The following is a 14,177-nucleotide window of genomic DNA, read 5'->3' as shown; positions in this document are numbered from 1 at the left end:
GGGGGGGCGGACACGACCCGCGGCAGTATTTTGAATTTGAGTGCAGTAACCGTTTTGGCCACATTCTTACATACAGCGCCTTTAAGTCAAGAGGGTGTGAGATCAGAACAAACTCATAATGTGAGGTAAGATTATGTTTTTTGCTGTTGAGCTCTTTAGCAAAAATGGTTTGTAATTGTTTGTGTCATTGCTCACTATTGCAAGGTGCTTATGCTTTGTTCTTTCAACATCGAGTTGCGTTATTCATGTGCTACCTGGCCACCTAGCATCTTGAATTGATCCCGTTGGTCTTCCGTTTCCCTTTTTTAAAGATGAATACAGACTAATGTCGCCTGCTGGTATGGAGACCTGCAAGCAAAAGCAAAGCTACGTGCTAGTTAGCCGTTGGCTGTAGTCTTTGCAGTGTGCTCGAGGCAAACAGTCTGTCCGAGACACAGTCAGCCTTCGTCGCCACTAGTTTGTTCATGACGGTTGGGTGTGTCTGGGCCGTAAAGCATGAGCCACAACGATGAAAGCACTTAAGGTCCTGGTCCTGGCCGGTCAATGTGCTTTCCAGAGTGGTCAAAAGGCCAAACAGTTTTGCCAATAATCGAGCATTTAGAGCTCACAAATGTGTCGCTGCCCTGTACACAATTATCACAATCCTGAACTGATCCTGATCAACAGGCAGCCAGAGGACTGAATCAGCTGATGCGAACGCTACACCAGATCCTACACCAGGTTCTTAAAAATATTTCTAAGCTGTGAGTTGACGTGTTCATACTATGATTATAACTCTTAAGTTTGGCTCTTGACTGGCCAAGGCTTTGTTGCATATACTGTAATAAATGTGACTTCTGTTTAATCACTCTGGCCATCCTAATTGTAACAGTAGCTGAGTATTCTGGTACGACAGCTGCCCTGTCCTACTGACTTGGTTTATATGAAAGGTATGGCCGAGAAACGTCAGCATGCTAATTGTAAGAAAAGGGAATATAACTCCCAGGGGAGGCATGGAAACAGAATTGGACCACAAAGCTCGCTGTCAATAATGTTCCCTGGGACAATTTTCTGCTGAAGAAATAGACCCGCTGCAAACGATCCACAGTAAGATTTGTGGATGATCCTGAGTATTGATCTTTCATCCTTTAAGAACCAGAAACATTGCTTCATTATTTTGGGGTAAAGTGGCAGGATTCCTAGTGGAAACACTTCTGCAAATAAACTTAAAATATCTGCAGCTCCCTTTAAAGCTGATGTTACACCAAGCCTATTTTTAACTGATATCTTTGCACACTGATGAGGAGCACCTTGTTTCAGCTAGATACAGTAGATTGACTAAACTCTGGTTAAGCATGAATATGCTTGCCTAAAGCATTCAGCTGTAACCACTGACGTTTTCCCCTCTGAACACATTCATGTCCTCCATGGGAGTGAGGAAAGTAACAAAAATGTTGTTGAAGTAACTGGAAAAACTGACCTACCTTGGATCATGTGTTTGCATCGCTGGCAGCTGGTAGGCCGACGGAAGACGTGCTCCTGGAAACAGTGGGTCTTGAGCGGCTGGGCCTGAGACTTTTGCTGGCTTTTGGAGGTCACAGACAGAGAGGGGCTGACTGCAGGTGAGTGTGAAGACAATGAGGGGTTGGGACTGGTGGACGGGGAGTGGGACGGAGAGCGATCATAGGCCAGGGGGGACTCAGGGATGGGGGAAGGAGACAGCTGGGGTGGAGGTGTGGTGATGAGGGCCGAGGGGTGGCGGGATTCGCCGTTACTGCGCTGGAAAAAGTTGTCCATGCTCTTGCTGCGCATGACTGATTTGAAGGACAGGGAGCGCTTCAACCGCTGTAACTGAAAGACAAACAAGGGGAAAAGAAATTATAACCAGTTTCAGTAATAATGGGTTACTGTTTAACTAAAAACAGCAAACACATCCACCAAGGGTGCAAGGTAAGTGCAAGTATAAAGGAAAAAGACAGTATTAGGTCAGGGGTTTAAATATTTGTCACATCAGAAATGCGGACTATTACACGGAAGAGGTGGACTCATTCTGACAAGAATAAATTAAAAGATGGATAAATAAAATTAGATACATTTTTTGTGACACTGAAGACCTCACACTTTCTAATTTTAGACTATTCAAAGGAGCAGTGTGTAGGATTTAGTGGTATCAAGCAGTGAGGGTCGCAGATTACAACCAGATAAAACTTCTCCCATGTTGTTAGCATGAACTACCAGTTAGAATTGCTTCAGTGCTCATGGTTCAGGAGGTTTTAAATGTGAGCCATATTAATTGCTGAGGTCTCTTCCTCTCCAAAACAAAGAGGCAGTTTCATGTTACAAATCAGTGTTTCTCTCTTAAGAGTTCATTATTCATGAGATTGTTACCAGGAGCAAAACTATCCACAGAGGTCTCCTCCTCTATAAAACAAATGGCTGATTTAAACCGCTAAAAACATTGAATAAAGCAGTTTGACATTAAAAATCCTTATTTTTCCCGACACTGTTCGGCTCGTAATGGAGGGACTGTTAACTATGGCAGCCGACATGAAAATGCTAATGGCCCTGTCTAGGGCCAGTGTTTGGTTTGTCCATTATGGGCTACTGTAGAAACATGGTAGTACAACATGGCCAACTCAGTGGACCTGCTCCCTATGTAGATATAAATGGCTTATTCTAAGGGCTCATTTATATTCAACGTTAGATATGTATAAGGAGACAGACGGAGCCTTCTGTCCGTACTTTTTCCATTTATTGCTCATTAATTACTGCATTTGATTCGTCTTTATTTGTGCCCGTTTTCAAAGCTTACAGATCTGGACCTTGAGAGATGACCGCAGGAAATGAAAAAAAATTTCAACTAATGGCAGAACAAACATATCAGTAATATAGCGAAAAGAATTCTCCATCCACATACCGCAGTGTATTTAATGGCCTCACAGACCACTGCTGCCTACAGTGCTGCCTCTGTTAAAAGGCACAATATAATGACCTCCTCCACCGTCGCATCTGTGGTTGTCTGAAGCTTTTGACCCTTCCCTCTAGTGCTATCTCGTGGATTTATCTGTGCCGAAAGGTAATTATACACTAAAGAAAGCAGTTATATCCCATTTTTGCTGCTGTATCCCCCCTAAATCCTACACGCTGAAGCCTGAATGACTTTTAAAGCCTAATATTTATAAACTTGAATTTAAGACATTAAAAGACTTTTAAGTACCTGCAGAAACACTGTTAAAAGTCCTACAGTGATGATTGATTACCATTTGAAAAACTAAAAGACTAACCCGTTCTTTTATTTGTGGCATGGGTGAAATTTTCAAGTAGGAACAATAGAAGTGGCCTCTGAAATGACAAAAAGTCTTCAGCTGGAGGGGATGTACAGTGTTTGAGAAATCAGTCTGTTAACAAACAGACTGTTAGCTCTACCCTCTGACTGTCCTTGCCCTGCCAGGCTGGCTTCTGATCTCCCGTCTTTAGCTTTTCCCCCCCTTTTCCTTAGTTCACAAATTTGCCATCCCTTGTGAATCCAAGCGAGTCAATACCCCTTAAAATTCACGTTTGATTAGTTTTATTGAGCGGCCTGCACCTTCGCATTTGATGCAGTCAGTGATGCACGGCAAACACGGTGTTTATCTTTTACTCTGCTGGCCCCCATTTCCCGCTAGCTTGCCACCGAGTGCTTTTGGCTACAATAAAGAGGAACTGATAATGGCAAACAATTACGGGGACTTAGGAGTGATGGGATCCAATATATGGAAATAATAACTATGTGAACTCATATATCAAGAGAATGGCCTGGAGAATGAGGACAAGAACGTAATAGGTCCCCCAGACTGAAGAGCACCTCCTCAATTTACACAGAGCTCATTAGCTGTCTGTGTTAGCGACTGGGTCGATAACCAGAGTGCCGCCTTAAACTTTTAAGTTCTACAGAGTTTATTTACTTCTTAACTGTTTTGTTTATTTTGTGGTATAAACATGTTTTATCTTATAGAGATGTAGCAAAGAGTCTGAAAAAAGTGGAAAATGTGTGGAAGAGAAGCACCTTCATCACATCTATTGTACCTTTGAAAGCCACCGCATGGCCCATTGCACTCCTTCGCAGCAAATCCCATCAATAACACTGAGCAGGTTTCTCTTTTTCTTCCTTAAGCCACAGATTCACAGATGCCAATTAGTTTGAGTGATGAAAGAGTCCTCTCTGTTGACCCATTAGCGAGTGCCTCTCGTAAATGTTTTCTACAGGGAGCTGAGTCCATGTTTTCCTTAATGGCCTTTTCTTGGCTCGACTGGTGGCCCATTCTGTAATGGATGTTCCTCTGTATTAGATTTTTAACTTGTCTGACTTTGTTAATCTTCCCTGTGGTAAACGCCTTTCTTTGCTCCAGTTCCGTGGGGAGAAGAACAATTTCCTTCGGGCACAAACTAGGCAACACATGACTGATAATCAATAGCTTAATATACCTCCTGGTACTTTTACAAGATTAAAGAAACACAGAAATAAACAAGATAAAAGAATAAAAGCTAAGTTTTCAGTAGTTGTACAGGGCTGAGTAATGAAAATCGGACTTTCATATTGACATGTTCCAGTGTTTCAGTGTACACTCAGTTTAACTTCCATTAAAATCTGTATCATCCACCACTGACCTGCACTAATGAAAGCAATAAATAACTGCTGAATGAATAAAATTTAAGTGTGTGGTTTTAAACACTTCATCAGTGGATCTGTTATTCAGCAGTTTCTATATCTACACTATCCCATTTACCCTGTCCTATAAAGGTTAAGCGAAAGCACCGTCAAAGAAATAATCCAGAAAAAGTGTTTTATGACCAAAATGTACAAAAGATGCAATGTGGTTTTTGCAGCTTGGCAACGACTCTGGGCATTTTCACAGTTCGGCATGAGGCCAAGCTGAAGCACACTAACTGCTCAGAGGTATGTGGACATCTTTGTCAATTTGTATGACTTTTGTCTGGGAATGTATTTTAAGGTTTTAGTCTACAGCTGTTGCAAGAGGCAGCAAAACAACCATTTCATTCAGTCTACTAATAAAACTCTCCACAGTATGAACACTGGTTACATGAGCCTCAAAACCAGCCACAACTCAGCCCTGAGCAGAGTGACCGTCTGCTATTGACCAATCAACAGACTGCAGTGTTAACAGCTGCATCTTTTAGTACCAGATCTGTGTGCTAGGTACCCCAACAGAGGGGGGACCAAAAATGGGGACGGTACGGAACGGTTCTATTGGTACCATCCACAACTTTTCACACTGGAAACAGAAAAAAAGCGAACTGAACTGAACTGTACCGTGCCGCTTCTTGGAAACAAGGCTAAAGGTTCTACAAGTAACCAAAAAGGGTTCTCCGATGGGGACGAGCCTAAGACCCCTATATAGTTCTAGTTAGCATTGTTTTTTTTCCACGAGTGTGAGCCCTTACATCCAATTAAGGGAGATATTATGCTACTGTATACGATATTTTAGACAAACATGTGCTTCTAACTTTGTGGAAAAAGTTTGGAAAAGGCTCTTTTCCCCGTTTCAGATGACAAAGCCCTCATGCACATGGAGAGGTCCCACTTGGCTGGCCAGATCTCAATCTCATACAAGTGAAATGCAGACTATGAGCTGGCCTTAATGGTCAACATCACTGATGCTCTTGTGGCTGAATGGGAACAAATCCCTGCAGCCAGGTTTCAAAATCTTATGGAAAGCCTTCTTAGAGGAGCAGATGTTATGTCTTTGAGTTTGAATGGAATCAATTAACAATAATAAAAACATGTTCTAAAGTTCAGGTGTCCACATACTTGAATTGCATGTACTTTGGGCCATGCACACAAGTGGTTTCACATTCAGGACCAAGGTCAGTTCCTCTTTACAAATTCTGTCTTCCAACTGGCTCAATAACTGCACTGTGGTAACAGCGTCATAATCATACAGCATGTACAGTCACTACCAAAGGAGTTTGGTGGACGCATTCCCAGTGGTGAAGCTGTTGTTGTCTTAACGCAGTTAAGTTTGTTGAGAGAAGCACTAAACAAATTCAATCTAATTTGTTATCAGTGCACAGTACAAGTATTCATACACTGACAATACAACAGCAGCTGCCCCAGCTTTCTAAATGTGAGAGCTGCAGGGCATCACATACACCACTATCTTGAGCATCTCATATCCTTAATGGTACTCTAATTATATATGTGTGGCTTTATGTTGCAAGTGTGTAAGTATAGCTGCTGGTGGGTTTTCTTATATGCCATAACATCCTCTGCTGAAAACAGCACAGAAATCAAAGGCAGGGCTCTAATGAATGCAAATCTCTACATTTCTCCATGGCACTCTTGTGTCTCTCTGTAAGGTTTTGAAAAGTCTATTTATGGATCACAGAACTGGAGACCCATCACACTCTGAACTACTGACGGCAATTAGCTCATCACAGTCCAAGTGTGTTGTACTAGAGCAGACTGGTGTTTGAGGAGGAAGATGAAGCAAAGAATAAAAAAATAATAGGAGGGCAGTCAAAGAAAGTGAAGGAAAAAAAAGGTGAAACAGAGAACAGATAATCTGAAAATACCACACCACCACCACCACCACCATCAACCCCCCTCCGTCTCTGAAAGCCCAATGCACCAGGGCCTTTTTCTATCACCCCTCTGACAGACAAATGGTACAGTGGAGACAGAACAGACGTCTCAGCCTTGTTCTTTGGCCGTTTGAAAATGAGCACAGAGCGCAGAGATGTTTGGTGAAGGTTTCTATAAATAGGCTGTTGTGAGGAATGCCTGGATAAATTAATGATTAAGAAGTGGGGGGGTGGGCGTTCACACAAGATGCCTGTGAAAGGCGAAAAGTCATCCTGCTGCCACTACAATACAGTCCCAACGCCCATGCTTTTCTACACTGTCCGTTTTTACAGCACAGAGGTGATGAAGAGAGGCGTCTAAGGAAAAATCTCCCGAGAAAAATCTCCCAGCCAACAGTTCTACATATTTACACGTTTAAGTTTAATACTGCAGTGATAATGTTTTGTTTGCTGTTGTCAAACACATAAACAAACACTCCTAACCTCTTGACTGCAATCTTGCTGAGAGAGGATTATACCTTCTAAACCTGAACACAGTGTCCTCCATCTTTGGATCAATCTGTAAACGTGGTCTCCTGCCCTCGCTGAGCGTGCAGGTGCACAGGCACAGTGAGCTAAAAACTCTTTCAGTAAAAGGTTAATAGTTTTTAATCTGCGCATTTGTGAAACTAGAAACAGCACTGACAACAACTTAGATTACAATACACTATATAGTTACACTAAAGGTATTGTAGAAATAATTAGCACAATATCACTAGTGAAAAATCAACATTATATTCCCAAAGTACAAGACAGTGAGTAATCTAATAAACATACAGAGTCCGCACCAGTAAGAGTGCAAAGAGTATATATAATGCCAGGTTCAGACTACACCATATTTTTGCCTGTTACAATGGTCACTGTATCCGATTAAACAAAAAAAGAGTCATTCAATCTTGACATTACTTGGAGACATGACAGACTACACATTGGTCTACGACCAGACGTATGAGGTCATCAGGAAGGGGATGCTGGGGACCGACTTCCAGAACAAGAATGTTGACAAATGACGTTAGCAAAGTGTCTTAGTGTCTTTGTATCATTCGAGTTTTTTGCGGGTCCATGAACGCAGCATGGAACTCTTCCTGAGTTATTTTTGTCCACAGCAGCAGTTTGTGGAGTTTTAAGTTGCGGGGTGGATATGAGCAGTCGATCCGATCACAGCTGATCAGATCAGATCGATGAATGAGAGGAGCAGCTGCTACAGACGCTAGTGAATGCAAACCTTTAGACCCACTGCAATGTACAGTTAGGCTTCACTTTTACTGCACCTGGCGATCTGCTGCTCTGTCTGTGCCCAGAGTACACTCTGCACTGCAAGGGTGTGGAGCAAATGAAAAAATTAATCTGTATACATACCAACAGCAATCGTAACGAACTGTCCAGCTCCAAAAATAAAAAATCAATATGTGGCAGCAGATGCTGTTATTGTGGTGGGCTTCCATAAATAAATGAATGTGTGGGAAACCCTGGGCTAGCTTAGTTAGCAATAAACTGATATAGAAAAATATATTGAATAAATATTAAACCAACGACAACAAATAATAAAAGACTACCTACAGCTAATGCTCCAGCAAGGGCATTTTGCGGAGTAGATTAAAGAAGCTTGTTAACAATTGCTTGGTCACAGATCTGACAAAACAGTGGGTGTAATATTGTTCGTGAAACTGCAACTACTACAGACCAAATCACAATGTTTATTTACAATAGAAAATCCTCATGTTACGCACATTATATTCAAACGGCGGACAGTTGGAAAGCAGCACGGTACATAAAATAAGCACAACTACAAATCTTTAAACACCACATCTGAAAACAACAACGGTAACCAAGAAGTTTGCTGATTCCACAAATGTCCATAGTTGTAATCAATTGCCAGTTTTCTACCTGGAGGTGATTGTTGTTGTTAGCGCAGCATCACAGTAATTCAGTCTATAGAACTGTGCCGGTTGGAGTTATACATGGCTTCAAACCATTCATGGTGTATTGTAAGACTGAAATTACAGTTTTCTTTACAGAAATAATAATAATAACAATAATAATAATAATAATAATGATAATAATACTAGAAAATAATAACAGTCCTGTCACTACTCCTCTGCCAGTTGTTTCAGCTGCCAAACAGTTTGCACATCTCGTCTGGTGGTCTGATCTTGCATTTACAAGAATTCATAAAAACACTTTAAGTCAAAGAAATATAAAAAAGCACTCACTATATTAGGTTTAAAAGCCTGGCTTGGGTAAGAAATGCTTGTCTTACCTTTGGTCTGGCACCAAACCTGACATCCTTGGCAGTGCCAAAGCTGCCTTTGTGTCCTTGTGCACAGCCGTTACACAGCAGTGTGCTCCACTATATGCTGAAAGCTGTACCAGACTATTAATTGATGAAACATGCACTGATCAAATACACTGTATGGTCCAAAATTCATTACTCTAAATCCTACAATATAATATGTAGAGTGTTTTGTGCATGTTATTTTCTATGTGTGTAACTGTCATCTTTAAGACATGCTTCTATTTTGAAGTTCCCATGGCACTGTCATCATTTCCATCCAAGCGCACCTCCTGCCTAAACATTGCTTGTGACCTAGTGCCAGGCTGATAATAGCAAGCAGCCAAGAAAAAGACAATGAGGATATGTATTGACGTCATCTCATATTGATTGCAGAGTAGACCCCTGAATTAAATCTAAATTGTATTGTGGCAGACTTTTTGTGATATCAGCAAATACTGTATCATTGTCCAAAGAATCAATGTAATATCGCATTGCATTGGAACTTGTGATTTGGACCCCTATTATTCCCACGTGTTTCTAAATATTTCTCCCTCATGTCCACCAGCTATTGCACATAACATGCCCACTGCAGTGTTTTCCTCTGGACATCTCTGGCTGCTCATGATATTAAAAAGCATCTCTGGACACACAGGAACCTGATTAAGTTTGGCGTTCTTCTTGCAGTGACCTGAGCTTTAAATTAAAGGAGACCTCATTAGGCATTGTTCCAACTGCACCCTGTTAGGTAAAAGTGCACCTACTGAAACGACCTTTTGTGCGAATGGAAAGTTTTAACGCCTCACTGCACAAGCTGCATTACTTTCACAGGGCTTGGAACAAATTGAAAACTTCCTAGAATGGTGCAGAATTGATCGTTTAATTACAGATTTTAGGAGGGAACTCGCTATAAAAGAGTCCTTATGAGAGGTGAAGCTCTTAGTAAAAGCATTCAGATGTAATCACATTAACTTTGTCCAACATTTTTCAGCCACTTGAGAGATTCTCCTGATCAAACATATGGCTCCCTTGATTACCGCTGTATTACTTACCAAATTACTGTCATGTCAAAACTTTATTACTAAAGAGATTATAGATTGAGGCAATTACAAACTGAGAGCTTGGAGGACAAGCTAAGAACCAGACGTGTCTCTATGAGCTATTACACTGTATATAAATACCTTAGGTGAAAGAAAAAGGTGTAAATCAAGAAAAAATATTCTCCTATCCTCCTCTCATTGTCACATTCACAGCTCTGTGTGTGGCTCCCAAATATCTGGCTGTATTGAAGGGCTGTTTCTTAGTGCTCCATGAGCCTCTTGCGAGCAAAGTCTTCGCCAGCTCACAAGCTGCCTGCCTGAGTGTGCAGCAAAAGAAGCTTGCATTTCCAAATCCAGCCGTTTAAAAGGCTTAACTGCACAAGGAGCTTTGCAGTTAGCATTAGGTAACTGCCACAATGGCTCTTTGATTTCCACACAGTGGTGAAAGAAAAACAGTCATTGTGGTGTTCATAACAGTTTGGTTACCCTTTGATTGCCCACTACGGCTATATTATCTTACATTTAACACACAGAGATTAAACTGTGATCCTCTAGATTATATACTTGGTAATTGTAAAGAAGGCCTACTGGTTACTAAAAAGATATTTTGATTGACAAAAATTGACTCACCAATGTGTCAAGTTTGTAAAAAAACAAAAACACTTTATATTAAGTACATTTCCAGCACAGAGCTTCTATTTTGAAGCGCTGATTTCTGCAGCAAGTGAGTGACTAACGGACAGCAAACTAGCTCAACGACATGTCCAAACACAAGTTTGACAGTGAACATTTTAAACTGTGGGACCTCGAACCAATGGCTGAGGAGAAATCTGGACCCTGTGGCTGCACCAGTTGGAAGCCACTGGTCTATAGGTTATCTTCACCACTCTTCAGTTAACTGCATACCAACCGTGTCTTGGAGCCAGCTAGTGGCGCCACTCATTTGGGAATTACCACCAGTAACGCCATCCCAAACTACAGTCTACCTCCAGGTCACAACGGTAAGTGGCTCAGTGTTGAACCCCCTCTAGCATTGTTAACCAAGTTAGCACTGTTAGCTCTGTTTGCACCGTTAGCAGTGTCAGTACAGCTAGTAGTGCTAACATTGTTAACAATGATAAAACAGGTTTTGAGGCTCAAAATGAAGCTGCTTATTCAGTGGGGTGACCTGAGGGTAGACCGGAAGGTGGGCACAATGTTTCTGGATTGCAATGCCGTTTAACCACCAAGGCAGTGTCACCAGCGGTAATCACTGAATGAATGTCACTACCAGCCCGCTCCCACTGCACCTGGATGGTGCACAGTGAAGAGCGGTCAAAATTAAGGCGAGCTAACAAGTGGAGACCAGAGAGCGGGCACTATGTTTCTGCATGTTATGTGAGTAGCTGGCTGTCTGTCAGTAAAGCCAACAGAAAATAAAAGACAAAAAATTTACAGCACAAAATATTTAAATGAATAGCATTTTGAAATGTGGCGCTAAAGCTCACTGAGTCAAAAAGGAAAGGACTCTTGTATTTCATGTCATTGCCATTTTTTTCTTAAGAATTAATTAACTGGTTTGTTACTGATTAATGGAGGCTGGGCTATCAAAAGACAATTAACAGAAACTGTCATTCCTAATTCAAATTAAAGGGGAGAGAGAAACAGTAAGATGTGCAGGGTGCAGGACAACATTGCTGTATTCATATTCAAAGCACAACCGTCATTATGGACTTAAAGGTCAGTTCAGAAATCTTCATTTCAGATAAATGAGGGACAAATGTAGAGGGAAAAATACAGGGATGAATTATTCAGTTGATAAACTGCAGTGGAGAGCGTCTCATTCTTTTAACTTAAATATTCAAAAGTTCTTTCAATGCCAGTAACTTATGAGCAGTACACTCTTTAAGAGTTGATAATAAGATTACATCATAGTTGCCAAGCAACCCAAGCTCTTTATGAATAATCCTTTGTTGATGCATTAAGTATTCGATGCAGTCAAATGTGTACTTTTTCCTGAGTTCTTTTCAAGGTGAATCTGCCATTCAGAGCTAAAGATCAGAACTATCATTAGAAAACTTTATTTTTTCCACTCCATTACATCAGACAGCTTTGCCTTTGGGGAAACAAAGTAACCTCAGAAGTCCACCGTCTCTGAAGCAGCAACCTAAGGTCAGTGCTATACAAAGGACTAAATAACATCCGTACTTATTCCCAACTGACTCCGCTCCAACCCTGACACTGCACATGGGACTCTGCTGGATCAGCAGCATTTGAGAACTCAATCAAGGACAGTAATTTAATGACTTCATCGTTAATCAAACCAGCGCTGGGTCAACACTGGATACATGAGCGCTACAGTGACACTGAAAAGCTGGTTTGCATTTATGTACAGATAAGACAGTGCTGATGTCTTATTCTTTGTGTTTCTGTCTGTCTGAACATCCGTCTCCACCTGTCTCCCTCATGAGTGTCTGTCTCTCTGTAACCCTTCATCTGTTTTCAGTGCAGACTATAGTTTGTTTCAAAGGTCAGCGGTACAAGTCAATCATTCTGGCAGGAGAAACACAAACATATCATGATCTGTCAGAAGTGACTTATGTATCCTCCTGCTAAAAGCGATACGGATGAAACAAACAAGGAGGCAGAACACGCTTTGTTCAGAAATGTCATCTACACACGGTATAATCATATGAATGGCACAGACGTGTGCTGGTACACATCAGAAAGCTCATTAAAGAAGTTTAGCTACCTTCTGACACAGGAATACAGAAGTTGACCGAGGAAATTAAATGTCAAAACTCATCCAAAACTAATTAAATAAAACAGTATCATTTTTATCAACTGTAACAATAAATCTTCATGTTGACACATTTATGACAGATAATTTTAAGTGGAGAGGTCTTAATCAAAAAAGAGCGTGCACTGTAGTTTGCTTTAATTGACTGAATTGGCCACCCAAGTCCTATGTAATGCTCAGACAAATGAAGAGACGTGTCTGTTCAAAGTCACTCGCCTCTTCCTCTCTTGTCTTAGTTTGGCATTCTCTTCTCACACTTGTACTTCACTTTCCTCCTCTTTCTCTCTGTTTCTCTAATTTCTCGCAGGACCTCTGGCTTGCTATCCTATTCTTAAATCATCCTTATCCTCTCAAGCACTCAGGCAACCATCAACGGCCCGACACTCAGAGCTATAGAGAAAGAAGACAACGAAGGAGGAATGTGAGACATAAAGAGAGAAAGATGAGGAGGGGTGAAGTACGGGAGGAAAAAGACAAGGTTTTGGGTTTCATTTAAAAGGGCTACAGTCAATAGAACAGAGAAATACATACTCTAAATGGACAGAAAGAAATTAATTAGAGGCAGAGAGGAGAAAAAAGGGCTGATAAGGAAGTAAGTGAGAAGAACAGCAGAAGGAGGAGAGCGCTGAGAAAGTGAGTGTGAAGGGCAAAGTCAGAGAGAAACCATTGCCATCATTTCACCTCATAAAAACGTCTTTGTGTTGGCTGAGAACGCGATGGGCTGTGTGAAGGCCCTGCGGACCGTGGCACAGCACCACCTTGCATTATCAGCATTTACACCCACTGTCTTTGGTGAATATTAAACTTTATGTAGCGGCTGATTCTGAGCAGAGCGCTCATTTTCTCCACTGATAAACACCGTAGAGTTTAAAGGAGTAGTTAAACAGTTTGTGAAATATTTGTTTATTATGCCTAAGTAGTAGATGAGGAGATCAATACCATTATTTGGTCTGTGTGGTAAATATGAAGCTACAGCCAGCAGCCAGTTAGCCCTGCTTCACATAAGGGGAAAACAGTCATCAGAACATTGCAGGGAAAGTTGCAGCAGTGTGAACTGGCCCGTCTCAGCTCGACTCAAGCCAGCTAATGGTGTCATGTACAACTTAGCTTGTCCAGTCGCCAGTGGCTGGCTTTATAACATTAAGCATGTTACCTGTTTTAACAGCCAGTTGGCTTGTGGCAAGGTCTGCTGACCGAGTCATTTACAAACTGTCAGCAGACGGCACGTTTGCTTGCTGTGGCATCCTCTGACAACAGCACTCTGTCCCCGCTGAGCCCGAGTCTAACTCATTTACATTCCTGCAGCTCTTGTCATGTATGACACGTACATTGGTCTCTGTCCACACAATGTGTCGGGTTGGACGGTGGGCTGCTGCTGCTGCTGCTGCTCACTGTATGTGCACATATTATACACACATGCATCACACAAGTAATTGGCGCTGGTTATTTAAAATATTGTGGCATATTTATTATGAATACAGTCCAT

At 41.5% G+C, this 14,177-nt stretch overlaps 1 protein-coding gene across 1 annotated transcript in view; it reads right to left on the bottom strand.

The window, feature by feature from the left end:
- LOC126399877 (SH3 and cysteine-rich domain-containing protein 2-like) overlaps positions 1–14,177 on the bottom strand; it is a 46,316-nt gene that overhangs the window by 26,225 nt on the left and 5,914 nt on the right. The window contains exon 2 of the mRNA XM_050060198.1: positions 1,464–1,830. Within this exon, the coding sequence (XP_049916155.1) occupies positions 1,464–1,830 (367 nt within the window). The remainder of the gene's footprint in view (positions 1–1,463; positions 1,831–14,177) is intronic.

This window comes from Epinephelus moara, chromosome 13, assembly GCF_006386435.1.
Source record: "Epinephelus moara isolate mb chromosome 13, YSFRI_EMoa_1.0, whole genome shotgun sequence".
Lineage (NCBI taxonomy): Eukaryota > Metazoa > Chordata > Actinopteri > Perciformes > Serranidae > Epinephelus > Epinephelus moara.
The sequence above is the reverse complement of the archived record's forward strand: the minus strand, read 5'-3'. Positions and strand labels throughout refer to the sequence as shown.